Source organism: Physella acuta, unplaced genomic scaffold, assembly GCF_028476545.2.
Source record: "Physella acuta isolate Inbredline_101_S28 unplaced genomic scaffold, ASM2847654v3 ptg001488l, whole genome shotgun sequence".
In the NCBI taxonomy this organism is placed as follows: Eukaryota; Metazoa; Mollusca; class Gastropoda; family Physidae; genus Physella; species Physella acuta.
Window position 1 is genome coordinate 34,146 of NW_026733003.1, and position 27,918 is coordinate 62,063.

Genomic DNA, 27,918 nt, shown 5'->3' on the forward strand with positions numbered 1-27,918 from the left:
GTTCGAGAGTTTAAAAAGTCAACTTACCTTTTCCAGTCTGACCAGTGTTTCTTCCAGACATTTTTCTTCGGGGGGGGGGGGGGGGGGTGAGACACTGGTAAAAGTATATGTATACATTCCATTTCGTTTGGGGGCGGTAGATTTTTGTTTCGGGGGGGGCTCACATCCCCCCCCCCCCGAAGAGATGCCTAGAAGAAACTCTGAGTCTATAGTGTTGATGAAGTCGTGTTCTTCTGTATGCGTGACCTGGGACTATGAGGAGACATTGTGTTCAGTTCTATTCCCGACCAGCCGTGTTTATTTTCCTACATGTGAGTACGCTGGCCAACAGAAGTATGTGCACTCTGGGACGTCCTAAAGGATCCAAACTCCAGACCTTCGGGTAAGCAGTCGTGTACGCTACCGTCCGACCAGGTCAGACAGGATGGCTTTAAATCCACCCTCTACTTAAATCTACTCCGCTGCTGTTTCAAATCGTTGGGATTAAGAACGTAAATTATTCTGAACATATCCGTTTCACAACAGAACACAGAGCTTCTCACATCATACCAGAACTTGTTTCGTGCATCTCTTCGCCCCTCCATTAAGCACGTCTACCCCCTTTCCAATCATGTTTACTTCCCCCCCCCCTTACCCCCAGGCACGACTACCCCCTCCCCACGCACTCCCAAACGAAATATGAATTAATTTGACAGTTCAGGTGGAATATATTGTCTACTTCAACCAGTTTCCGTCCCCCGGAAATTAAAGTCCCCGTCCTTCCCGAAAGTTTCAAGTGCCCCATCTTCCTCGTAGAAAAAATGTCTGAAAGAAACACGATTATGGACTTGGTATGTCTCTCCACCTAACAAAATATACAAAAAACAAAAAAAAACAATGTGCAGGTCGTTATGTATATGGGCTTCTTCACAGGCATCTTTACCACGGACAATTACCAGATTTCTACATTAACCATGTATTTAAGTAAACTTCCACATATTTCAAATTTTTCTTGACATCGGCATATAAAGGGGTGGTGTTGTCAGCACTATGCTCAGCCGTCTTTACTAAAGCGAGTCACGTATCCACTAGATATTTTTAATTTATATTTAATTTAATTTAGTTTATTAGCCTATATTCAGGTTTAAAATCGCAGGCGACGCCATCCGTCATCATTTCCGAGAAGAAAAAAAGAGGGAAGGGGGTCTTTCAGCACTAAAAGGACGTGGAAGTTTGTGATATTTTCTGGTTTGACTTTTTGTGACCACTTATGACGAATATATTCTCAGCAAATTCAATACAGCCATTTACAATACTAATAGATCTTGGTCAAAAGCTACATTATTTAATAACAATAAATTAATAATGCGAGAGGTGTTCTTTATTTAGATCTAAATCTTTTACTAAAAGAAATAAATTAATCTGGAGTGAGAAAACCGGAAATGCACAAGAGTTAGTCTTTGAATAGTGTAAACAATAGATTTGGTAGCGGCTCATTCGAACAAATGAAACAACTTTTACGACAAATTGAAACTTGTATTTTCAAAATATTCTTTTTATGATACATTTTTTCTTTAGAATCCAATCATTCCTGCTTAGTAAGGTATTTTTTGAGTATGCTGTTATGTTTCAAAGAAATCATATTGAATTTTAAAAGTTCAGTCAAGTGTTCAAGTTCTGACTTGCTCAACTTGTCTTTTCTCAGCAGCCCAATCATTCAATCTCACTCTCATTCATTAATTCAATCTAATCTATCACTATTTTTAAACTGTTATTAGTTGTGTTATTTGTTTACTTTGTAGTTTTGTAGCCTTCATGCTAGATCTATTAGAAAATAAGTTCTATAGGCCTAGCCGCCTAGGTTTACAAGACAGATTGTTGGAGATTGCTTCTACTCAACTACTTAGCTGCTACTGCTAGATCTAGATCTAGTTCTTTGATTTGAACATATTCATTCATCAACTGATTCAATGCTGAATGTGCATGAAATTCTGACCAATGCATAAAAAAAACGTCAACTGGAGAGCTAAGCCTATTCATTTTATTAATTTAGCCTGGCCCATTTGAACAATGGCATTTGTCTTCTATTCCAAAAGTACTTGAGTCAGAACTGCAGTCTATAATTATTTAATAATAGGCCTATATTCAATTCAGTTAATATTCAAATAAATAATAGTCATTATCCTAAGAATAATTAGAATCTGGGTTTGATTTAAATTTAAAGTAGGCCTATCATTATTAATTAATTATTTTAACTAGGGGCCTATACATTTTGTGGGTTTGGCTTATCAGTAAAAATCTTTTCTTATAGGGACTGTTTCAACAAAAGTGGTTTTCAACTTTCATTGAAGTTCAAACTTAAAATGACTGCCACTCTGGCGACCAAAGAATAAACAAGTAAACAAAACAAAGTAACTCCCACACAATGGAGGAGATGCCTGATATTGCCATCACTTGTCCCTACACTATCCGAGGTAGTGACTACATTATTAGCCTTGAGTGCAAGGACAACGACAGCATGACAGTTCAGGTGGAAGACAGGTCAACAAGTGACCAGTGGAGGTCATCGTTTGAATCTCAGTGTACGTAGATATTTGTATGGGATGATGATTGTGAATGTAGATTTCTAATATTCAAGTTGGTGGTCATTTTGGATGTTGGTCTTAATGGGCCATTGTAGTAATACTTAGACAATCTAAGAAGGGTCAACTTAATAACATGATGGTGATACAGCTAAGTGCACAGTAACTAACCAAAAGTCTTTTCTATCAAGTCTATAACATAAGTTATCTATAGACATTTTAAAATCATTTTGTTAAAGAACTTTTTGTGTAACTAGTTAGTTTTTGTTGATATTTAAAGTGAAAATGTGTTTAAAACTAAAATTTGTGAAAATGATTGTAAATATCAGTTACATTTTTTTTTAAAACATTATTTCAATTCTTTATAATGGTAAAAATCAATTCATCTTTTTCGCCATGGTTGAAAAGTCTGAATGGGGGTGGGGGATGGTGGACTAGAATGATATATTTAAATTATTAGAAATATTTTTTATGAATAATATGTTATTTATTGATATTTTCTTATAAATAATAAATTGTTGATCAATATTTTCTTATGACCAATATGTTTTTGGCAGATGTTGAAGACCTGACCCATAAAACAGGAAACTTCAAGCAGTTCACAATTTTTGTTCACATGTTGGAGTCTGCCATCACTAAGGTATCTTATCATTTTATATAACCTCATTCTTTTGTATGCATACAGACTACATTTAATCGCTTCATTTATATTTCTGTCTGTTTTGCACCAACTAAAGATTTGTTCTTAAAACATTTTGGTCTCCATAGGTATGTGAAGAAGAGTTTAACCTGTTATGGTTACATTGTTCTCTGCAGTTTAAAACTTGTTTAAAAGATAAATTTGTGATATCATTTTTCAACATTTTGTGTAATAAGAGATCAAGGGATCTTTCCCTTAACGTGCTTATCATTACTCAGCTGAGGGTGCCATGTTGTTGTATACTCACATGCCTAAGTACCACTTAGCCTATCAACTAAAACAAACTAATTCATCTCTTCTTAAAAGTGGTTGTCCAATTCAAGACTCACCTTTTATAAGTGGTTCTCAATGATGTATAGACGCTGTAGTTATTATAGTAAAAAAAAAGTAAAAGTTACCCTTTTGAAACTTGGTGATTAATGGGGCAGATGAAGTTAAGTTCACCTGTTTTTGTGACCTCGGTATATGAGGAGATGGTGAGTTTTTATTTTCCCTAACTAACGTCAGGTACTCATAAGAGTTTGTAAGAATTAGGGACCTGCTATGACTTTAGCCAGGGACCCAAACTCAAGACTTTCAGTTAGCAGTCACCAGTGCTACCATCCAGCCACACCTTCCCTTACTTATTTTAGTAGTTATACATTATCTTCTAGAATGATTCAATTCTTATGCAATACTTATAAAAATCAGATGAATGTCAGGAAGAGAAGAATTGCTCCTCTAAAGGATCCACTTGATCAGATGTGACTGTATCTTTGGCAAAAGACTTTTTCTCCCTCCACTCATGTGATCTGTAAACATGGTTATAGGGAGTTACTAGTGCTGTTGCCCTTGCCTGGGCAAACATTTTTCATACTTTCATACTGAATTGTCAATTGTCTTGAAAAGTGTATGTAATCATACTAAATTTAAAAATAAAATCTTTTAAAAAGTATGGCAGGTGATAAAATTATAGTTATATTTATAAAAACTAAAGATAACACTCATTTTTATATTTTTGTATCGAATATAAGCAGCTGAAAAGCCAGTTAGAATTATTTTATCAATTCAAGTATTTTCAAAAACTGCCCTCAGAGCCTCTCCTTGAAGTCAACCAGAATGGCCAGAGAGAGTAAAAGTGAAATAATAAAAGTCAGAACAATTGTTTTCCATGATAAAAATACACAATAGTGATCTATGGTGTACAGCGTTGTATTACCAGTTATAATACTATAACTCTACTAATCCAAATTAAAAGTAAAAGTGTTTGCTAAATTACTATTAAATTACTAGCATGTATTTGTTTGACTATTTCTAACCTTGATAAAACCGGAAGTGATTTTGTACTTATTACACCAATATTCAAATTTGGTTTGAAAAATATGCTTCCTCGCAATTAAAATTTGGAACCATTTGGGACCAGCTTTTCATACCTATTGAATTTCTGAACTGCAGAGAATAATCATACACAAATCCCAATATTTTTCAATAATTTGCGATAAACCACAAAGCAGCCATGGAATATATATAAAAAAGCTGTTACTTTTTGTATGTTATCAAATTTACAATAAAACCATAGTCCACTTTACTGTCTCAGAAATGTTCTTCGGACCTCTGGTCATAATTTACTTTACTCACTCCCCAGTCTAGTGAGAGTGTCTCCCTTGACCTGCTGACCTACAGTGATCTAGAAGCCCTGCGGCAGAAGAAGAGTGGCCACTTCACATCAGACAAGTCCAGTTTACCGTCCTCTCGCTCCAATCATTTGATATCCAAGCGTTACCTCATACTGACCTACACGGTAGAATTTGACAGGTTGGGTGAAATATTTTTTCTTGCTTTGGTACTTGGTGTAATGTAAAGAACATACTTAAAAATTGAGAATCCTATTCATATTATGCTTCCCCATAACCGAGCTGTTTTTACTTAATTTTTAAAGTTTTATACACCATGTTCTAAATCCATCAAGTGATCTTGGTACAACAATTTCATGCTTTTCTTGGTTTGGTACTTGTAAAGATCATACTTAAAAATTGACATATCACTTCCCAAGAACCAACTGTTCTAACTTAATTTTTTAAGTTTTATATACCATGTTCTAAATCCATCAAGTGATCATGGAACAACAATTTCATGCTTCTTTTGGTTTAGTACTTGTAAAGATCATATTTAAAAATTGAGCTACTTATTGATAAATCGCTTCCCCAGAGCCAAACTTTTTTAACACAATTTTTTGAGTTTTATACACAATGTTTTTAATCAATCAAGTGATTGTGGTAAAATAATTGTATAATATACATGTCTAAAAAAACAGCAACTCAAAGCAAATAAGTATACATGTTCCCGGAGGAAATGATTTTAAATAACATTAATGTTTATGCAAGTATTACTCAACATTTCCATTTCGCCACATTTTTAAAAATTTTAGTTAAAATAGTCTGGGTCCATGTGATGCAATTTTTGTAAGTGCAATCTTTAAAAGAGAATGTTTTTTTCACTGTGAGTTGTGTACCCACAGGATCCACTACCCCCTACCCCTGCCCTATGTTGGGAAACCTGACCCTCAGGCCTTACAAGAAGAGATCCGTCAACTCCGAGCTGAGTTGAAGCACGCCAGGTCGCAGCACCCACCCTCAGACAACAGAGCTGACAAATTGCTTAAAGAGTAGGTAACACATTTTTTACAGTAACATTTGCTTAGAGAGTAGGTAACACATTTTTACAGTAACATTTGTTAAGGGAGTAGGTAACAAACTTTTACAGTAACACTTGCTTAAAGAGTAGGTAACAATTTTTTGCAGTAACACTTGCTTATAGAGTAGGTAACACATTTTTACAGTAACATTTGCTTAGAGAGTAGGTTACAAATTACAGTAACATTTGCTTAGAGAGTAGGTTACAATTTTTTACAATAATATTTGCTCTGAGAGGTGGTTACAATTTTTTAAAGTAAAATTTGCTTAGACTTAGTGTTTAATAAATTTTTTAAGCTAATATTTGCGTAGAGAGTCGTTTAAATGTTATTAATGTAACACTTGTGTAGTGCGAAGGTTAAATTTTTGGAACCCAACTATTGTTTAGATAGTGACTAGGATGGAATATCTTAGTCCAAAATATTGTTAGTCAGATATTGACACAATTCTGTATCTTGCAGGTTTTAAATACTGTTATTTCTTTAGGAAGCATTTTGTTGTATTCACACATTGATCTTATTATGTTATTATTGAGTTTACTCAATATTGTGACTTGCATTTTTATCTTTTAATGTTTACAAAAATTGACATGAATTTTAAATGAAATTATATATATATATATATATATATATATACATCTAATACAGGGGTCGGCAACCTGCGGCTCGCGAGCCGCATGCAGCTCTTTTGGTGTCCAGTGGCGGCTCTTCAGCTCCATGCACAAATATTAATAATTATTTTATTTTCAAAACTCATAAAATATTAGTCTGCAACATTCGGCAATAAACGATATAAGATATAAACAATAAACATTCACTATTATATTACAATATTTAGTTACTACCTATCTCAATGTACTTCCTATTACATTGTCCATTCCGAATTAAAACATTCAACTTCATAGAGGATATCACAAAGAAACTAAACCAGCTAAGTGTAAAACTGAAAGGAAAACCCATCCTATGTCTTGCTTGAAGACGTGGTTTGTTTCGAAAAAAAAATACTTTTTTGTTAAATACATGGTGAGCGGTAAATTACTTAACTACGAAAAAATCTAAAAAAAAATATCGTTATTAAACCAATGCTACTACTCAATCACTTCAGCATTAATATAAACAAAATGAAGGGTGTTTTCGCTTAGAGATTTGAGTAATTCAAAACAAATTCAAGTACTCTGACTAACATAGTAGATCCACTCAACACAAATTCAAATGAGAGTATCTCATATATTCAAAGCTATTTATTTTAAATTATATGTATAGTATGATATTTGTTTAGGATTATATGTGTATATATATATATATATATATATATATATATATATATATATATATATATATATATATATATATATATATATATATATATAATCCTAAAGAAATATACTATTGACATAAAAATATTAGTGGCTCTTTAAAAACCGGGTAATGTTGTAAATTGTAACTTTTGGCTCTTTCGGCTCAAAAGGTTGCCGACCCCTGATCTAATATATAAAGCTCAGTTCTGTATGTAACGCATATGTTTGTCGTTGGTCTTGGATGGATTTAAGTGTTAGACAATTACCGTGCGCATTTGTCTAAATTTATGAGTTAAAAAATTACTATTGAAAGTGTTGGGAAATAATTTTCATTTTTCAAATTATAGTAATAATTGTCGGCATGTTCATTAAACACAAGTTTTAAAAAAATATCATCTTTTACAAAAATTCTAATTATGTCTTTATTTAGTCCTATAGCACTTACTTCCCTTTGATAAATTAGGAAAACACAATTACTTCCCTTTATAAAACCATTGCATTTTGTGAAAAAGAATTTACTTTTTAAATTTAATTACTTTGTTTTGGTGTTGGGAAAAAAAAATAATTACATAATTAGCGGGGATTGATCAAGTGCAAATGTTGTAGGTATTTTATGGATAAGCTTGGAGTATTATAATTGTTCATCAAATTGAAACAGGCGCGTTCGTTTAAGTGAGTGCAAAAGACTATGAATAAGTTGGGGTACTATAGTCGTTCATTAAGCTAAAACAGGTGATTCCGCCCCGGGCGTTTATGTTCGCGTTAGTGTTTTCTTTGTGTTTAGGTGGGTTTGCGTTAGTGGTTGCGTTTTGATTTGGTTCGTTTTTGTTCTTTCTTTTTTCGTTTTTGTTTGTGTTTTTTTGTTTGGGTTTGTATTTGTGTTTTTGGTTGGTTTTGCGTTTGGATTTGGTTTGTTTTCGTTTGCTTTTTCGTTTTTTTGTTTTGTTGGTATTGGTGTTTGTGGTTGGGTTTGTTGTTAGGTTTTTGTTTTCGTTTGCTTTTTTGTTATTTTTTTCTTTGTGTTTGTATTGGTGTTTGTGGTTGTGGTTGGGTTTGTTGTTAGGTTTTTTTTTTCGTTTGTATTTGTAATTGTGTTAGCGTTATGTTTGCGTTTTGTTGTTTTGGTTGGTTGTGGTTTGGGTGGGCAATGCCGGGTTTATGATGATTACTAAACACACAGGTAATGGTCTTTAACAGAAAGGTTTTTCACAGAAGCCAGAGCAGGGCCTGGCCGGGACGGCTAGTAAACAAATATGGAACACATGTTTAACATTTGTTTATTCCGTACCTAAGTTACCGAAGACTTGAGAGAGAGAAGAATGAAGTGGAACAAGAATTTGCTGCGTTCCGCAGAGAAGTGCGAATCGCCACTGGGAGCAATGCTGTGAAAGATATCAGGGCTCTGAAGACAATGGTGAAAAATCTTGAGGAGCAGCTAATGAAGGAGAAAACACACTATCAGCGAACAACAAGCAAACGAAGTCAGGAATATAGGGATCTTTTAGAGGAGGTGCAAAATTTTGTTAACACTGATGTTGTTGTTATAATTTGTTAATGAAACATGCATGAGGTGTAGTGCATGGATTTAATTTTCCTTCTTCTTAACTCTACCAGATAGAAAAGTTACAGTTTTCTTAATTTCTAAATCTATCAGGTTGAAGAGTTACGTGCCTCAGAAAGAAATCTCAGGGTGCGTGTCAAAAGTCTGACCAATGAACTTGCCTTGTTGAAACGGTAAGGAGGCAGCTGCTGTATGGTGTTTACAAACATTAGTTGCCATGGTTACTGCTTTACACCTCACATTGTCCCCTTATGAATGATTAGATTTAAAAAAAAAAAAAATACCAAAGTCAATGACCTTTTTTTTTCGGGCTACATCTTTTTATTTTATTGGTATTGTAAAAAAAAGATTTTTTGTTTAAATTATGTTTATAAATTTTGCAGCTTTCTAAGTTTTATTTATGATTTATTTTATTTAACTTTGACTAATTGCAGGGGTCGCACATTGACCAGAACCAGTTCTAAGGAGAGAAATGGGTCTGGTGATCGTGTCAGCAATTCACGCACAATCACATCATCTCGGCAGCGCTCCTTATCCAACGACAGGATCACCGGAAGGTCAGGGTCGCGCGACAGGTTGAGACATGGGTCCAGCGAGAGGCCGCCTATCCACAGGTCAAACTCTACGGAACATTTGATCCGCTCCTCGCTAAACGGCAGCGGCTTGCGGAGAAGGTCGAACTCTTTAGACCGGAACACGTCAGCCAATCAGAGCCATTTTTCTATAGGGTCTGGGAGTAACCGCAGCCGCACCCCTTCGCCTGCAGGTAATTTTAACATTTATATTTTTTTTTTAAATTGTTATCTTAAACATAGAGCAGACTTTCTGAAACAGCAGAGTTTAACAGCTTCAACATTTGCTTGGTCTGATGGAAAGTTTGAAGCAGTATGTCCAGACTTGAAATTCCCTGGATGTCTCTCCACTAATTCTGATAATTATAAGGGAAAAAAAAGAGTTAAGCTTAACTTGCTATGCCCTGATGGCAATCAGATCTAAAAGGGGACACTACTCATGGGTTGCAGCCGTAGAAAGAGTAAATTTATAACTTTTTCTCTTAAACATAATTTTGGGAGCCCTAAAGAACATGATTGTTTTTATTTACAGTGCCTTCAAATTTATCAACAAACAAATATTATTGATATATATTTGTGTATCTCTATTTTTGTTTACAAACTTTATTGACTCTTTTAAAAACAGTTCAGTTTGTAGTGTTTGAAAGGTTGTTCATCCTTGCTAGTGTTAATTACAAGGTAGAGGTTAGAGCTAGGGCTACAGTCAGAATAATAGATAGTGAATATCCTTGCAGTGTTCTTAAAATCACCAGATCATCATTGTATTGGTGAGAATCAAATACTACAATTATATGGTGTGGATGATAATGAGACACACTTTCTTGGTGTTGATGATAGTGAGACACACTTTCTTGGTGTTGATGATAGTGAGACACACTTTCTTGGTGTTGATGATAGTGAGACACACTTTCATGGTGTTGATGATAGTGAGACACACTTTCATGGTGTTGATGATAGTGAGACACACTTTCATTTGGGATGATGATACTGAGACACACTCATGGTGATGATGATAGTGAGAGTGAGACACTTTCATGGTGTTGACAATAATGAGACACGCTCATGGTGTTGATGATACTGAGACACACTCATGGTGATGATGATAGTGTTAGTGAGACACTTCATGGTGTTGATGATAGTGAAGTGAGAGTGAGACACTTTCATGGTGTTGATGATAGTGAGACACACTCATGGTGTTGTTGATACACTTTGTTGATACAGCTGCTTGGGGCTCTGATTTAGCCAGTTACTGAAATCCCAAGTTCTTTCTAGTGTTTCCTTATATGGTGGCATGTGTTACTATTATCCTGTGTTTATGATTGCAGGAGGTCGAAGATTTAACCCAACAGAATATGTCAAAGAAAAAGCCAGAAAACAAAAGGAGGCAGATTTTAAAAAGTAAACTTTTTTATTGACTTGAATATTTTGTTTTTGCTATAAAATAAACATTTTTAAAATTAATGTTGTTTTAATATTGTAGTTCATTTTCTTCGGTCACCAGAAAAACAAATTTTCTTTGCTTAACTGGCTGATAGAAAGGAATTTTTGTTTACCTTGTGATTTTAGATTTCTTATTTGTTGAATTAACAAAAAAAATGACCCTTTTGCTGTATTAAGATTTAAGTTTTAAAAACTTTTTTTTAGGAGAAGGCAGCAAAGGGGAAATAACTCAGGATTATCCAGCAGGTCCAGACAATCAAACAATTCCAGCAAACTTTCAGGTTGGTATTGAGGACTGAATGCTATCTGTCCTATCTGTTTTGTGTGCTAGTGGTATTTATGAGATGTTTTGATCTCATGTTGAGTTCTGTTTTAATTTTATGTCTGCAGGCTACAGCCATAGGTCAAAAGATATTTCATGTGAGTTTTGCCAGGGGTGGGAAATGGTGTTGGGGTAGTGCATTTGGAGGTTGTGGGTGTCTATGTGGGGGGGGGGGGGTGTCCGGTTATGTCGGGTGTCTATGTAGAAGATGTGGAGTGTCTATTTGAAGGTTATGTGCGGTTCCCCCGGATATGATTTTGTGTATAGGTATAGAGAAGTGTGTGTCATTTTGATATGTCAGCTTATGCATTATGCATTTAAAAAAATGTCACACTCATAAAGGGAGGGGGGGTACAGACTTTTGTGTTGATGTGTGACAATCTTTTACACCACCCTTTTGCACTTAAAAATGATATTTGAAACCAAATATATAAAGGGTCGGCGTGGTCGAGTCGGTAAAGCTCATGGCTGCTAAAATGAAAAGTCTCGAGTTCGAACTCTCGGGCAGATAAGGCTCGTTAGCTGGGGACAGCCACTCTTCTCCATAATCAAACAACTGCTGCCTTGTAGTTTCTTCTTGGTTGGACAAAGGCTATGGAAGCAAATCCAAAAAGAAAAGCAGGCTGAAATCGGGGTCAATGGCCTCACAATGACGCATAACCAATCGACACATACTTAATTGTGTTGGAGGGGATCCCTTCCAACACTAAAATTAAGAACAAAGAAGAAGAATGAAAAAAAACAAATTTTTGCAGTGACATTGTGATTTAGAAAAAAATAATTTGTTAATGGCAATAAAAAGGGGAATAAAAAATTAGTGAAAAGTTTAATTTGGATGACCCCCCTTACATTCTGATTAAACTAATGCTTGTGTTTTCACAGGGAGCCAAAGCAATGCAAGTGACGGCTATGGTTCTGATGGATCCTATACAAAAACAAGGTGAGCTCTTATAGGCTTCTCCATGCCTCTTCTCATAATAGCAACCACTAACGTATATCTAAATTAAAACATTTTTACAATGCCTGCCATGAATTTGTTATGTTGACAAGTTTTTGTTTCTTGTAGACCAGGAAGTGGTGGTAGTGGTCGCCCGAGGTCACTGAAGACACAGGAAGACAGCCCTATTGGAGTAGGTGGAGATTTGTTCTGGCTTGAAGTTTCTTGTAGCAAAACTTTCGGTTGTTAGTTTGACCCAACGTTTGCTTGTTTGTAATAAATAGAGTAGTAATTGTAAAGATTTTTCAAACCATTCATAGAATAGTAATTGTAAAGATTTTTCAAAACATTCATACTTAAAATAGTAATTGTTAAGATTTCTCAAAATACATTCCTAGAATAGTAATTGTAAAGACTTTTCTAAACACATAACATAGGATATTAATTTTAAAGATTTATGTAGAATAGTAATTTTAAAGTTTTTCCAAAACACATAAATAGAATAGTTATTGTGTAGATTCTTTAGAAAACTCTAAGAATTGAAATATTGATAACCTTGCTTATAAATCTCTCATTAAAAACATTCATGAAACGTTATAAAATACATTGTTATCTTTCAGTTACCACGAGCCAAAGCACTGCGGCCCCCAAATGGAAAAACAGCTAAACAATATCCTTTAATTAATATTTAGCAGAAAGAAAAGTAGTTTACTTAGTGATATACAAATATGCATGTGTGTGTATATATATATATATATATATATATATATATATATATATATATATATATATGTAGAAGTTGTGTGTACCATATAATTCTGTGTATAATGTTCTATAGTAATTTGTGCTACACATAGCATAATTATCACTTCATTAAATGTATTCACCTTTTTGTTGGATCACTTAGTAGAGAAGCTTGTATCTCTACTTAAACAGAACCAGTAACCTCAATAGAAAATGATATTGTGATGTTATTTCTGCATACCACCAGTCTTTAAATATCCCCTGCTGTAACTACACATGCCTCTGGCAGATGAGGCTCGTCAGCTGGGGACAGCCACTTTTGTAGGAGAGACAACTCCAAAATCAAACAACTGCTGTCTTGTAGTTTGTTCTTGGTTGGACAAAGGCTATGGAAGCAAATCCAAAAAGAAAAGCAGGCTGAAATAGGAGTCAATGGCCTCAATGGCGCATAACCAGTTGACACGTATACTTAATTGTCTTGGAGGGGATCCCTTCAACACTAAAATTAAGAACAAAGAAGAAAGAAGTTATACCTGTGTAACCAAAATCTTTAAATATCACCTGCCACAATGCAAACGTGACTGTAGCTACGTGTGTTAAAGTTACAGTTTGTATCTACCCATGTGTGTAAACTGTCTTTAACCAAAGCCAAGCTGTCTAGCACACCAGACATGGCATTCCTCAAGACCAAGACACGCCTCAAGCCTACACTCCCGCCTGACAGTGGTAAGGCAATTTCGAGTTACCAATTTTATTTTCAAATTTTAAAAAAATTATTCAACAACTTTTATTACAAATTATGACCTCTGGAGTTTGATTTAAGACAACTTGTATTGCAAATTATGACCTCTGGAGTTTTGTGCTATAAAACTGACCCTTGTAATGCCAATTTTGCAGGAGATGAGGATAGTGAATATTTTGACCGCTCTGCCGAGATCAGTGAGATTGATGAGAGACTGGACAGACTCCAACAGCTGATGAAAGCAACCATGCCTTGACCCTAGGATCTTATTGTATAGCTGTAAAATGTTTTAAAATTCCCTCCAAAATTAATCGCATTTTTTTTTATGTTTCTAAGTTATAGGTCTGATTTTTTTTTCTGTAAAATTGATGTATAATTTTCTTATCAAATCTCATTTTAGGGTTCATCACGGTTCATTCATATTTCGCCGTACTCACATTTTTGGAGTTAGTATCTAATTTTATGGTACAAATTCCTAAGTTATAAAACCAATCAGTGCTTTTTTTTTTTAAATTTTCCTTTTGATGCAACTGAAGTAACAAAAGTGTCATTCAGTTTTTTTCAAGTTTACTCTTAACATGAAATAATGACTTGGGTGAATGTAAAATGTCCGTGATAATTATTTAGTTTAAAATTGTTTATAGTGGTTTATAAAGTGGTTTATAGTTTTAAAACTATATTTTGAACTCAGAATATGGAAAAAACTGTACATTTTAGCTATAATCCTTATCAACCATTTAATATATTTTTAATTATGTATAATGTCAGTTACTTACTGGAATGGTTTTAATGATTGTGAAATGTGTGTGTAGACATTTCCTCTCCAATCAGGAGCTGAGAAAAATGTATAGTTAAAAGATTTTGTCTTATTTGTATGCAAGTGTTGGTGTATATATAAAATATATGATAATTGAAAGGTTTTAAAAATAATAAAGTAATTTATGATTATTATAGATTGATGGTGTTCTTCATTGCGTATATCAAGATTACACTGACTGCATGTAATTGTACAAAACATCAAAATTGAAATTTTGACAAATCTCAAATTTTTACACCTCTGAGTTGAAAACAGTTTTGTTATTTGATTGGCAAAGTTAGATAATTTTTTTTTACATTCTATTTCAAGAGAAAATTCTATTGTACAAAAAAAGCAAGTTTTATTAGTATAAAAAATTTTATTTACCTGTTTTTTATTTTTGCTTAATACTGTTAAAAAGTCAAAAGTGCTCACCAGTTGCATTTGTATTTTAAGTTATTTTATAACACTTTTTTTACATTTACAGTATAAACAAAAATAAAAAATCCCATTTTTTCAAGACTCTTGATATATAATAGATCTTGAGTTTGACAAACTGCATATATCCAAGCAGCGAGAATATTACAGTATTTGTAATAAAAGTCTGTTTTAATTCTGTTGCAAAACTCCAATATTTTGCATCATCAGAAAATACTAAGGAAAAAGAATGCCCTATATAAGTCATCTTATCCAGGTCCATGGCACATTTGAAACTACAAAAAAATCTATTTCTTTGCTAAAACAAAAATTTCTTTCTCTTAACTAAAAAAAATCACAGCAGATGATATTATCACAAAGACAATAAAAAATTCAATAGACAGAAGATTTCTTCTCAAAATATTTAAAAAGATTGACTCACAAAGAAATGAAAAGAAACCTTGGTTATTTGGTGTACAAAAAAAAATTTGAGTACTGGAATGCAACTGTTGTTTAAAACTTTCACGTATGAAGTGATGATAACCATAGTGATTGGTTTATTTAAAGTGTGTGACAAATACTTGGAAAAGGCCAGGTGTATATAATTTGTTGGCTGGGAACTATTGACTGAACAACTTGTTTATGATTAGCTGGTTATCAGACATTGGTCCTGATCATGTTGTATAAAAAAATAACTTCAAAGATTGTGAAGAAGCTTCACACTGAGTAGATATGTTTATGAAAACTAATACATGATTAAAAGATGTTGATTAAACATAAAGTATTAATACAATATGGACACACTATACGTTTCAGATCTTCATGATAGACATTGATTTCATTTATTAATTAAAAAAAAATGAGTATTCAGTTTGAATAGTAAGTTGCATTTTGAAAGAAAATACTGAACAATGCATGAATACAGGGGACTTAACTTCAGTTTCACACAATAAGAGTTGTCTCATCATTGAATATAAAAGCACTTAATGAATACAACAGATGATGAATCACTTGCAAGACTATCACATTTTTTCAAAACCTGAATCTACTTAAAGAACACAACCATAAAATGTCAACTGTCTTCTGTAATGTACATATAGTATCAAACTCACAATCCTCCTACCAATACACTGATACGATTAAAAAACAAATTTAAACATGCATAGCATGTTAGCGATAGAACTCAATGCTTGTTATAAAAATTAAAATGTTAGATAAAGTAGTAGATAATATTTAAAAACTTGGATAAATGAGTAATTTTGGTGATAAAATTTTTAAAACATGGCACAAATATAATAAAAATAAAATTTGAGAGTCAAAATAATATTTTAGGTTAAAAAAAAAACAAATAGTGGTTCTGGATAAATTAATTTCTCTAGTCTAGAAAGATGGTACTAGTTAAAATGGTGCTGTTATGTGTTGGCGTACATCTCATACTGTGGTAACAGAATTTTTATTTCATCGGCCGACTTGACCTCCTGAAACAAATGTTTTTCAAACTTAGCCTCCATAAAAAATATAATTACATTTTATACTTGTTTTTTTAGGACTGACTGATTGCAATTGAACAACAAACATAAGAGAAATATTTAATACAACAATTAAATTTGAATTTTAAAAAAATTCATCAAAGTTTAAAATCACTTTATGGGTTGGCATGGTCTAGTGGTAGAGTGCTAGACTGCTAACCTGAAAGACTCGAATTCAAATTCAAGTCTTACAAGCTCTAATGGGTAGCCTACCTAACTAACATTAGGGAAAGTAAAGGCGGCTGGGCATAGTGCTGACTCACTATCCTTTCATACGCTGAGGTTAGAGAAACAGGTGAACTCTACTTCACTTGCCCATGGGCCATCAAATTAAAAAGGGAGCTTTTTACTTTTTTAAAACAACCTTTGTTGGAAACCTAAAAATACAAATGGCTGATTTTTTAACTAAATTTAAAAAAATAAATAAATATATAAATTAAATGTGGATATTATTTTTTGATCAAAGGCCATAGTAAGGGATTCATGTACTGTTCAGCCATTGTACTGCACATTGGGAACAAAAAGGGATGCTGACAGGTGGTAGAGGCTTATAAAACCAACACCAAACTTTGTGGCCAAATAAAAATAAATTTTGGTCACGATAAAACCAAAAAACTGGCAACCTTCAATACAAACCAAATAGAGTGGTGCCCTGTAAACTGCAAACAACCAACGCCTACCCAAAAGGAGCACCAACAGGCGCATTGTTTTAATACCGTACCGTGTACTTAGATAATCTTACATCGGATGGTGAACAAGGCAGTTTTGAGCCAATCCTCAGCCATTCCGCAGCTTTCTCGTTATTTTTCATTGCTATGTAAGTCTAAAAATAAAATAAAATTCTCATCACATTAAAGATAAAAATGAATTCTGATTTTAAAATTTTTTCTGTAAATGAGTCTAAAATAACTAAATTTAAAAAATAATATTCAGAACATATATTAAAAACATCTTGATTTATAAAGTTTTAAATGTTAGGTTGTTTTTATATTCATACATGTAAATATAAATTTTTCATATTTGAAAACAAAAAAATTTTAGTTTTAAAAGTTTCACATAATAAATTAATACTTAAATAGGAAGATCATTGATTACCTTTGCTAAATAAAGTGCATTGTCAAGTGAACCGAGTGGGGAGAGTTCCTCAGCCTGCGGGATTGAAATACGTACGAGTTAGCCAAGGTGGCCTGCCATAACGTATAAGCACATAATAAAATATAAACTACGATTGACACTCATATATTACAAAAGTTGTCAAGGTGCAAACTTATATTAAGAGAATAAGTTAGAATAGATAAAACATAATTAGTTATAGGACAAAAGATAATAATTTCTTCTGCTTCTTTGTTTTAATATTTAATGTTGGAAGGGGTTCCTTCCATTACAATTAAGTATTCCGTGTCAACTGGTTATGCGCCATACAGGCCGTCGACTCCGGTTTCAGTCTGCTTTTTTTCTGGATTTGGTTCCATAGTCTTTGTCCAACCAAGAACAAACTACAAGGCAGCAGTTGTTTGATTTTGGAGTTGTCTCTCCTAGAAGAGTAGCTGTCCCCAGCGATTGAGCCTCATCTACCCATTTGTTCAAACTCGAAATTTTTTGTGTGGCAACCAAGAGTTTTTTCAATACGACCACACCAAACTCGACATAATAATTTGATAGAGTATTGGTGAAGGCGATTGAGTTGTTGATTGATGACCACTTGACAAAATGTAGTTGACCAGAAAGAAAACTGGGTACAAAATTTAGCGGACTGCCAGTGACAGATAGCCAGATAGATCTGAGAAGATGACAAGGTCACTATGATCAGCGGAATCATCATCAGTGACCAGATGTAGAAATAGACAAGACTAGCAACCATTTTAAAAACAATTCAAGTCACTTAAAGCAATAATAAAAAATGAAATGTTTCCCTACCTTCAAGAAATATTGGAGAGCCTCCTCTATCTTGGCGGTGGGTGGTGTGGCAAACAGCGTGGACGCCACCTTACGTTCAACCCATGTTAACATGTAGACCTTCAACAAAACTAAAGTTACTTTCCTATTTACTCTATCAACATCACATTTCACATAATAAAACTTTTTTTTATACAAAAAAAAAACAACTCATAAACATAAACGAATCTACATCATGTGTGTAATAAAAAAAAGTGTAATATATTTACTGGTTTCTCCAGGGTGGTAATTTGAGAAGGGGACTTACAGAGTAACACCACCTCCCCAGCATGTGGTACAGTAAGGCATCATCAGGCTTGTATTTGATAGCTGTATCAATGTGATCCTAAACAACAAAATACATAAAGTAAGGCATCATTGGGCTTGTATTTGATAGCTGTATCAATGTGATCCTAAACAACAAAATACATAAAGTAAGGCATCATTGGGCTTGTGTTCAATACAATCCTGAACAATTAGGAATTTGTGTGACAAACATTTACAAGCTTTGCACTTAATGACAACTTTACAAAATTATTTACAATTATCAGACAAACATTATGAAAAAAAGAATTTATAAAAAAAAAATTAAGATAGCAAGGGAACAATAAATTAAATTTTAACGTAACTATATTCAGGAAGTAATTATAAAATAAGCTAAGCTATTTAGGATACATGAAAAACAAGTTTACAAGGTTAAAAAAAACTAATATGATTGTGAAAAAAAAATTAATCTAACTAATCTTAAAATTTATGGAATGAATTAATTACCTTTATAACATAGGCATTTTTAATTTGCTCTTGCACAGGCAAGTACTGGGTGACACTTCCTACTATTATGGCCATCCTGGAAAAAAAAGTATAAACACAGTGAGCAGATCTGCCTAAAATTGTGTGGTGTTGATTACTTGGTGGGACGGAGTGGTCTAGCGGTAGATAGCTGGACTTATGCAAATCTATAATATAGCTAAAAGTTTATATCTAATTAAAAAAAAATTAAAAAAAAAAACTAAAATAACAACTAATGATTTTTATAAAAAAAGCTAATAATGTAAGCTCATCTATTAAAAAAAAAACAAGATCAGCATATAAAAACTGCCAACATACCACATGTGAAAAGCATAAGAAATATTTCCACATGAATGTTTTCGTTTTTCTATTCAATTATGCAGGTGACACTTCAACAATAATAATTGATTAATGAGATTTGGTGACAGGAGGCTTATTTTATTCAAGCGAGGATTAAACACAGTGAAATTTAATTCTTGGTTATTTGTATACGTGTATGTACATTTGCAAGTACAACTGAGTGAACAGTAAGTGTATGATTGAGTGTATGTTTGCGTGTACATGTGCGTACAATCTTCCAATTAGGCCAGTACTCTTTCAGGCCGCTGACCACTTTATTTGCAAATTCCTGAGCCTTGCCAGACTGTATTCTACACTTTGCCTGTTTGTTATTGGGTATTTTATAGAATGACTAGGAAATGTGTGAAATATTGATGTATTTCATATTTTGCCTGCCTATTTCAGGCATTCTATACATTGCCTTGGTATTCTATAGAATGCTGGTTTTTATATATTACCGGTAACATATATACATATATATACATATATATATATATACATACATATACCAATACATACATATATATACATATTAATATATATACATATTAATATATATATACATATTAATATATATATACAGATTAATATATATACATATCAATATATATACATATTAATATATATATATACATATTAATATATATATACATATTAATATATATATACATATATATATATATACATATTAATATATATATACGTGTGTATATTTATGCTAACATACCACTTATGGCTGTCCCCAGATTTAGGATTAAGTTCTATAGCCCTGGCTGCTGCCTCATGAGATCTCTTCATCACATCCCTGTAGCTGCTGTTGGATTTATCACAGTTGGCCTTGTCTGCGAGCATCTCCTCCGTTATCAACAGAAATCCTGCTCTTGCAAACCGCCACATTAGTTCAGCATTATTTGGGTCCTTCAGAAAATTATTTGAAATTTTTTTAACATACTAGCTCAGTCAGAATTATTTCTGGTGCTCAAAAATTGATTTCGTCAAATTGTAACATATTAGCTCAGAATTATTTGGGGGCCTTCAGAAAATTGTTGTTTTTATTTTTTTAAATTTTAACACATTAGCTCTGAATAATTCGAAAATTATTTCTTTAAAATTTCAACAAGGTTGGGGTAAATATATGCAGGTTGCTATATGCCTACTCATTAGAAATAATACTTTTTTCAACCTAATTTTCACTTTGAAAAATTAGAACAAAACAACATTTCAAGGCTGACAAAAATTTCTAATGTTAAAAACAAATACACCTTTAAAAAAAAAAAAGCCCAGAAAATAATGGGAAAAAAAAAGACTCTACCTTACATGTCATCTCACACAATTCATTGTACGCCTCCGTCAAATTATCCAATCCTCCAGCCTCCATCTTGCAGTCTATTGTTCTAATTTTTTCAGCTAATAATTCAGTTTTTGATTGGTAACCACTACAACAGTCATTATGGTATCTCTCGCATCTGCCATTTATTAGAACCATTAGTGACATTTTAAAAAGGTGTTTTTGAATTTAAATAGAGTTTATGCAACAGTCTTTTATAAGAAATAAAAAAACAAGAATGATAGGGATGAACTTTTTAAATAATCTGAAAGCGTTTAAAAAGTAGGTTGATGATGATTGTGAAGGTAAAAATATCAATCTTGAAGTTTATAATATTAACACACAAAAGGTTCCCCATGCAAAACAAAACAAAGGGTAGAGTAAATAAACAAAGAGATTATGGTAAGTAATTTTTAAAATCTGCAGGGGATATGAATTTAATTCAATTAAAAAAAATTTGAAAGGGAGGATGAAACAGTCCATCTGTGTGTGTGTGTATGTGTGTGTGTGTTTAAAAGACCAGTACAACAATGGCTAACCACTTTTGCCTATTTAAATCAAAGACTTATTAAGGTACAGTAGATCTATAGATAGTTTAGAAGTAGGAACAACAACTCAAGAATTTCAAGTCAGCAATCACACTTATCTGTTTCTTAATTATACAGTTCTACTGTGCAATATGATAAAGTATCTATCATTTTAATTTAAACAATAAAACTTTTAACAATTTAATATAGTGTGACATTTGGTTGTAATTTAGCAATTTAGAATTTTTTTCAGAATCATGAGAAAAAAATCTTCAATTCAAAATAGGCAAGATCCTATGTCTGAGAACCTAGTCACAGCTTGAAACTGTCATAAATAATATTAAATATGACATAATTAATTGTATTTTATCCAGTAAAACAAATAAGAAACAAAAAGGGAACACCTAATGGTTAAGGATTGAAATCACTAATTATAAAAAAAAAAAAAAAACCCACTTCACTATTTAAAAAAAAAGGGGCAATAAAAAAAATCAGTCAAATATTACTAACTTGTCAGAGCTCAACACTTTTCCAAACTCAACGAAGACCTACAAAATGGCCAGCACAATTGAAAACAGGTAACTATGTTTACCCCAGATTCTGCGCCACCTCTGAAGCGTCAACATACACATCCTCATTGTCCTCAGTCGAAGATGAAAGCACAACCGAAGACTTGACCCTTTTCAATTCATTCTCAAGCCGAGAGATCTCCCTGCTCAAACGTTCGATTCTGTCTTCAAGCTCAGACTCTCTCTTGAGCATGTTGTATTGCTGATATGCCAGGTAAGCTAATCCTGAGCCAACCAAAACAATACCAGAGGCGATTAATGCTTTGGATCCAACACCCATGGTTTAAAAGATCACTGGACTTGACTTGCAAACTTTCTCCATAGTCACACTGAAAAAAATGATAAATAATGGCTTTAGTCTTTAATTCAGTTAGGTTTGGGATAATATGGATTTAGCGAGTAATTTGAGAAAATAAATAACTGGCTGTCTTACAGGTGGGCTAAGCGGTTCCATAGCCCTACATGCATAATATATAAGGTAGATCTATATTTTATTCATTTAATAGTCTCTAAATAGTCTAAATGAATAAAATAAGCTCTATTCGCAGGTCAGGTGATGGCAGATTTTTAAAAAAAAGTGATTGCAGTTAGTGTTAGAGTCATCACTGTAAACAAGAACATCTCAATTTATAGTTTATACTAGTTTATAGCCTAAGCGTAGATTTTTATTAGGCCTAATTAATTAACTAGGCTAATTAGGTAGTAATTTACCCTATAACTAATTATTGCCTTATTGGCTTAAATATTAAATAACTTAGGCCTAGGCCTATAAAAAAAATATAATAAATATTGATAATTAATCCTAATTGATTGAACCTTCCAAAACATTAAGTTTAAAAAGTTAAATAGTTTTTCCTAGCTACTAGCTAGATTTAGTAGCTAGTGCCCTACTGGGTAACTTCTTCTACTACAGACTACACTACCAACTAGACTAGATCTCAGACTAGCCACTACTGCCACTAGCTAGTGTAGCTAACTAGCTAGGGCTAGGAGGGCCTAGTGTGCCCTGCCCTAGAGAATAGATTTAGATATAGGACCTAGATCTAGGACCTAGATCTAGTCCTAGCCTAGAACTAGAGCTAGTAGAGTCGTAGACTCTTCTCTTCTAGTCTTCTACTAGAACAGATCTAGACTCTACTAGTACTAGGACCTAGGTCCTATACCTAATCTAGATCTAGATTCTATATCATATCATCTAGAATCTTAGATCTCTAGAATGTAGGTCCTAGCCCTAGGGCTAGGCTAGGCTACTACTACTACTAACTATTTACTATTTACTAAGGCTAGGTCTCCAAAAATAAAGTAGTTTACTTCACTTGAAAACAGGAGGCTAAATAAAAAGTAAGATGTAGAAATGTAGATCTACTGCAGTACCGACACTAGGCCGGACTGTAAAATATCTTAATAGCAAAGCCGCTAGGCCAGGCTAAACAAAATAAATTGGAGATAACACAATTCTTTGGTTAGAAAGTTTTATTTTGGTATGTTAGCAAGTAGCAAGCATACATCGAACCATATTTGCCAGATCAACTTAATGTTATCAGTTGCCAAACCAAATCTAGTTAAACGAGTCTGAAAATAGACGATTAAACTCACACATCATTTATAATTTAATTTAGAGTAACAAGTGGTTACGCTTAGGTTTAAACTTAAAGGAAGGGTAGAATCTATAAACATTAAACAAAGATGATTAGCTGTCATGATCATAATGTATGATGTGCATAAAGCTGACAGAATATTCGTTTGAGATTAAACTTAAGAAAGCGAAAAAAAAAATGTAACACAAAAAAAATTTAGCTTTTTTTACGATTTTAACTTCCCCCCCCCCTTACCCTCCGTCACAAAAAGCCAGACCCCCCCCCCCCACACACACACACTAAAGACACCAATGTTTCTTCCAAACTTATTTCTCCGGGGGGGGGGGGGGGCACTTGAAATTTTCGGGGGGGGGGGGGGACACTGTTAAAAGTATATATTTTCTATATAAATTATATAAATTTCATTTCGTTCGGGGGGGGGGGGGGGGGGGGGGGCGGTAAAAAAATTTCGGGGGGCTTCGACCCCCCGAAGAGATGCCTGGAAGAAACTCTGAAAGACACACCTCAGCCTAAAACTCCCGTGAAATTGCAGTTAAATTTTTATTTAAGCACGATCTTTTTCCAAAATCTTGTCTGAACTCTGTCAACGTATAGAGTATTTTAATCAACTCCTATTACAATTTATTAATAGTTTTCTAAAACGCGAAATAACGGCTAAAATTCGTTTTCTAACATTGCTTTTCTATAATGCAAAAATGTGACGTCACACCATCTGACCACCACCCCCCCCCTCATCACACACTGTCACAAAATTACGGACCCCCCTCCGAATGTGACGTCATTTACGGACGAACCCCAAGACTGTTAAAAGAACACATGGAGATAAATTCTAGACTATATAAGAAATGTGTTCAGTTGTGCTGAATTTAATGTGAATACCTGCATCTTAAAATTACAAAGGATTTGTTTGTAATTTTCAACCGCCAAATCCACGTTTGTATTTCAAGCTGTTGTAGTGTAGGTATATCTCCACATCATTGTGACATCATCAATCGATTTCAACTTAAACCTAGGTCTGTCTGTTGGTAGCCTACTGGTAGTTTATGTTGGAGTTTTTGGTTGTTAGTTACTAATTAGATCTAAATACCTTTTTTTACCCAGTCTGTTGTTTGGCATTCTTTCCATTTGTTTTCACTATTGTCAATGAACAAAGCTTGCTGGCCAGTATTTTTTTCATATTTTTTATATACAGCAGACACAATGACACATGCTGCAGGTCAAGCTGACATTTGATCCCATGAGAATATTGAAAAGCAGGTCCTTTTTTATTTTAAGGCAGATTGGTTTATTATAATAGAACAAGATGGCTAAAAGTATAAGGACCAATACAGGCAGATAGAATCTTCTTAAAAAGGGGGTGTTAGGTTACTGGTAGTTAACTAAGTTAACATATGGCTTGCTAACCCCAACCTCTTCCATAAGCCTAACACTTATTTTCTGAAGTCTATTATCGGTATCATCTAAATCTCATTGTACCCATCTGCTTGCCTGAGATATTGTCTACAGCTTTTAAAAGACATACACAAGATACCTGACACACTTCCACTCACAATGTAGATGCACCACACCTGCAGCTTAGCTTCTGATTCCGTTGTAAACAAAGTACGAGAATTAAATCATTGGAGACAATAGGATTCACTGTGGGTAATGGTGTCACTAGGTTGGGTGTCAACCAGTGCAGCAGCTGAGAGTATCACACCACCAGTGTTTCTTTCAGGCTTTGGCTGTTTTCTATGGGGAGGGGGAAGCACTTGAGACATTGGGGGTGTGGAAAGAGATGCCTGAAAAAAAAAACACTGCACCCCACAATTTTGGATTCATAGTTTGGTATCACCCCTATTTTATTTATTTAACTGAATGAAACTTTTTTTTTCATTTGGTGTTACCCTGTGTGGACCACCCCTCACCCTTGTGACACTACTGATTGTAGTATAACAATAAGCTTACTCATGAATCCCAGTGTTTTACACAAGTCAAGATAAAAGTAGCTTTCAGCAGATTGATCTGCCATGGGTATTCACAGATTAGATCAACTTCCTTTTGTATACCCAAAATAAATTAGCATTATCAGTAACTGGAAATCACATTTTCTTGTTCCTGGGGTGGGTAAGATCACTTCCAGGTACTAACTTCAAACACAAACAACAGAACAGACTTTAGAGTTAAGTCATTAGAGTTATACATCACAAATGTATCAAAGTCTACACAAAGCACAATGTCAGCAGCGTGCAAAGTTACTTAGTAATAGTCACTGGCACTGTAATTAGCAGTGGTCCCTGGCACCATGGCAAATATGAGTAAATAACAACACTGTCACACGAGGTTAAGTATCAGTAATTAGCAAATGTCACTGGCACAGTGGCAAAAATGAATAGCAATTAGCAACAAACATTTTTACATGAGGTTATGTATCACTCAAGTATCAGTAATAAGCTATGGTCACTGAGCTGATGTTAGTTTCAGTATGAGCAATTAGGCAAAGATCTCTGGCACTGACATCAGTATTCACTAATGGTCACTTGCAGTGACGTCAGTACCAGTAAGTTAACAATGGTCACTGGAACTTATAAAAAAACTGGCTGATACCACTGTATTTGTTGCCTCACAAATCAGACACTTCATGAAAAAACAAGCAAGAAAATGGAAAAGATTTTATTTTTAAAACTAAAATGACTTAGATCCATTGAAATGAGATAATTAATTTGTATTTTACTGTTACAAATAAATGCAGAATATAAACAGCTCTTATGTTATTTAACATTAAAACTGCTAATTTGCTGTGCTTGGATGATAAATGAGAAAAAAAATAAGATATTGTGAATGGTTTCACTTAAAAAAAATGCTCTAGTTGAATAACATTAAAAAATATACCTTTTTGATTTTGTTAACACCGTGTTAATAACAAAATAAAACTTGTTTATGATGAAATGCTTAATGCTTATGTTTGCAAGCAAAAAAAAAATATACAATCCAACAAAACAAATTTTATGGTTGAGTTCAGCTTATGAAAAAATATCAATGACACAAAAGGTGGGTATAACAGCATTATATACTTTGTATATAAAAAAAACCAACAAATCAGTTACATGTTTCAATATTTAATTTACAGCTTTGTTTTTTAACTATATGATAAAAGGAACAGATCACAAAAACGAGTCACACCACTGCTTCAGACACTGATAGCAATCCTCCTGCTGTTTAGAATTGGCAGCACAGATATCTTTTAACCAATCCTTGAAGAGGCTTTCATCTTTTTTAAAAAGAAGATACTGGCCTAGAACTACATATGCCTGGTACAATGAAAATGTATATATATATCAAAACGTAGGAGAAAAATGTTTGAAAATTAAATAATTAATTTTCTTAATATAAAATGATAACGATAAAGGATAATGTACATGCAAAAAAAGGTAAAAAAGTATAGGATTAAGATACTGAGATTCATTCTATATATTTAATAAAGTAATCGTGCATTTCTATATCAATATTAAAAACAAAATACAACTGGGGCTAGCAAAAATGTTAAGGTTAATACAAAAAACAATAAAAAGGGTAACATACCTTATCATAATTTTTTTCGGTCAAGCGTGAACCCAGTGCCTCACCAATCCCAGCCAGCTCATACACTGTCTTCTCCCCCATTGGCTCGGAGACGAAGTTCTGATGTTTTTTTGATGTTGACGACATGTTGATTTCTGTGGAACTGAAAACAATATTATTGTGGAAACCTACAAATATAAAGCCTTTAGGAAATTAACACTCAATAACAATTTTCTAAAGTTTTGACAACAGTAAATTATCAAAAACGAAAACAAAAATTCATAAAGAAATAAGCTTAATAAGCCCAATGTTTTCCTAACGTTTTGGTGTGTTTCGGTTGTGTTTATAATAAAATACGCTCAACTGGAGGTGAACGTGAAGCGGGGAATAAAATACGCTAAAATGGAGTTTTACCCAAGTGTTTCAATTATTTCAAAATACATCTCATCATCTAATCTAGATTCTAGGCTATTTTTAAATTTTTTGGCTTTGGCAACTTTCAAACTTTAACTTTGGGTGACTTTGTATAGCAGCTAAAAAACGCGAATTTTCAAAAACAAAACAAGCATAAAACATAACAGATTGTGATCTATATTATTATTATCCAAAAAGAGTAACATTTTACTTGTGTAGTATTAAAACAAGTGTTAAACAATTCGAGTACTATTGAAATAAGTGATTTCCCAGTATAAACAAATTTAATTTTCCGGAAATCCGGAAAGTGCTTGTTTGTACTTGTAAAACATGGCGCCTGTCTACGTTTCAAAACTCTAATAAGGTGCATGAATTTTACAAATCTAAAAATAGATTCTACCAAAATATAAATTACATCTCATTAAATTTAAATATTTAAAAAATCCTTGCCATTTGTAAGGGAGGGAAACATCAGACTTAACTCGGAGCCCCTTCTACAAAACAGTTTTTTTTTTTTAAAAAGGTGGAATTATAATCTACAATCTAAATACTAGATCTAAATCTTAACTTTTTACAGCAGATTCTTAATT

The 27,918-nt window shown here is 33.4% G+C and overlaps 2 protein-coding genes across 7 annotated transcripts in view; one reads left to right on the top strand and one right to left on the bottom strand.

Annotated features, from left to right (window-relative positions):
- Positions 1-14,499, top strand: part of LOC131928355 (centrosomal protein CCDC61) — a 34,494-nt gene extending 19,995 nt beyond the window's left edge. The window contains exons 1-16 of one of the 4 annotated variants that reach the window (XM_059284357.1): positions 1,432-1,582; positions 2,291-2,561; positions 3,119-3,201; positions 4,886-5,055; positions 5,759-5,905; positions 8,524-8,740; positions 8,885-8,964; positions 9,226-9,557; positions 10,689-10,761; positions 11,008-11,084; positions 11,194-11,223; positions 12,008-12,065; positions 12,192-12,255; positions 12,683-12,731; positions 13,458-13,532; positions 13,704-14,499. In XM_059284357.1, the coding sequence (XP_059140340.1) occupies positions 2,405-2,561; positions 3,119-3,201; positions 4,886-5,055; positions 5,759-5,905; positions 8,524-8,740; positions 8,885-8,964; positions 9,226-9,557; positions 10,689-10,761; positions 11,008-11,084; positions 11,194-11,223; positions 12,008-12,065; positions 12,192-12,255; positions 12,683-12,731; positions 13,458-13,532; positions 13,704-13,804 (1,713 nt within the window). In that variant the 5' untranslated portion in view covers positions 1,432-1,582; positions 2,291-2,404 and the 3' untranslated portion in view covers positions 13,805-14,499. Of the gene's footprint in view, positions 1-1,431; positions 1,583-2,290; positions 2,562-3,118; positions 3,202-4,885; positions 5,056-5,758; positions 5,906-8,523; positions 8,741-8,884; positions 8,965-9,225; positions 9,558-10,688; positions 10,762-11,007; positions 11,085-11,193; positions 11,224-12,007; positions 12,066-12,191; positions 12,256-12,682; positions 12,732-13,457; positions 13,533-13,703 lie in introns of those variants that run through there. The other 3 variants (XM_059284358.1, XM_059284359.1, XM_059284360.1) reach the window with 3 other exon arrangements.
- Positions 14,500-14,749: 250 nt separating this feature from the next.
- LOC131928358 (regulator of microtubule dynamics protein 1) lies at positions 14,750-23,289 on the bottom strand. Of its 3 annotated transcripts, none has more exons than XM_059284366.1 (10): positions 23,151-23,289; positions 21,800-22,105; positions 20,666-20,819; positions 20,081-20,271; positions 18,997-19,072; positions 18,494-18,571; positions 18,208-18,306; positions 17,386-17,439; positions 17,033-17,113; positions 14,750-16,239 (listed from the first exon to the last, which is right to left on the bottom strand). In XM_059284366.1, the coding sequence occupies exons 2-10, from the start codon at positions 22,054-22,056 to the stop codon at positions 16,174-16,176; spliced, it is 1,056 nt and encodes a 351-aa protein (XP_059140349.1). In that variant the 5' UTR covers positions 22,057-22,105; positions 23,151-23,289; the 3' UTR covers positions 14,750-16,173. The 3 variants fall into 3 exon arrangements, with proteins under 3 accessions (XP_059140349.1, XP_059140348.1, XP_059140347.1); XM_059284365.1 differs by having other exon boundaries at positions 23,093-23,262; XM_059284364.1 differs by having other exon boundaries at positions 23,088-23,262.
- Positions 23,290-27,918: the final 4,629 nt, after the last annotated feature.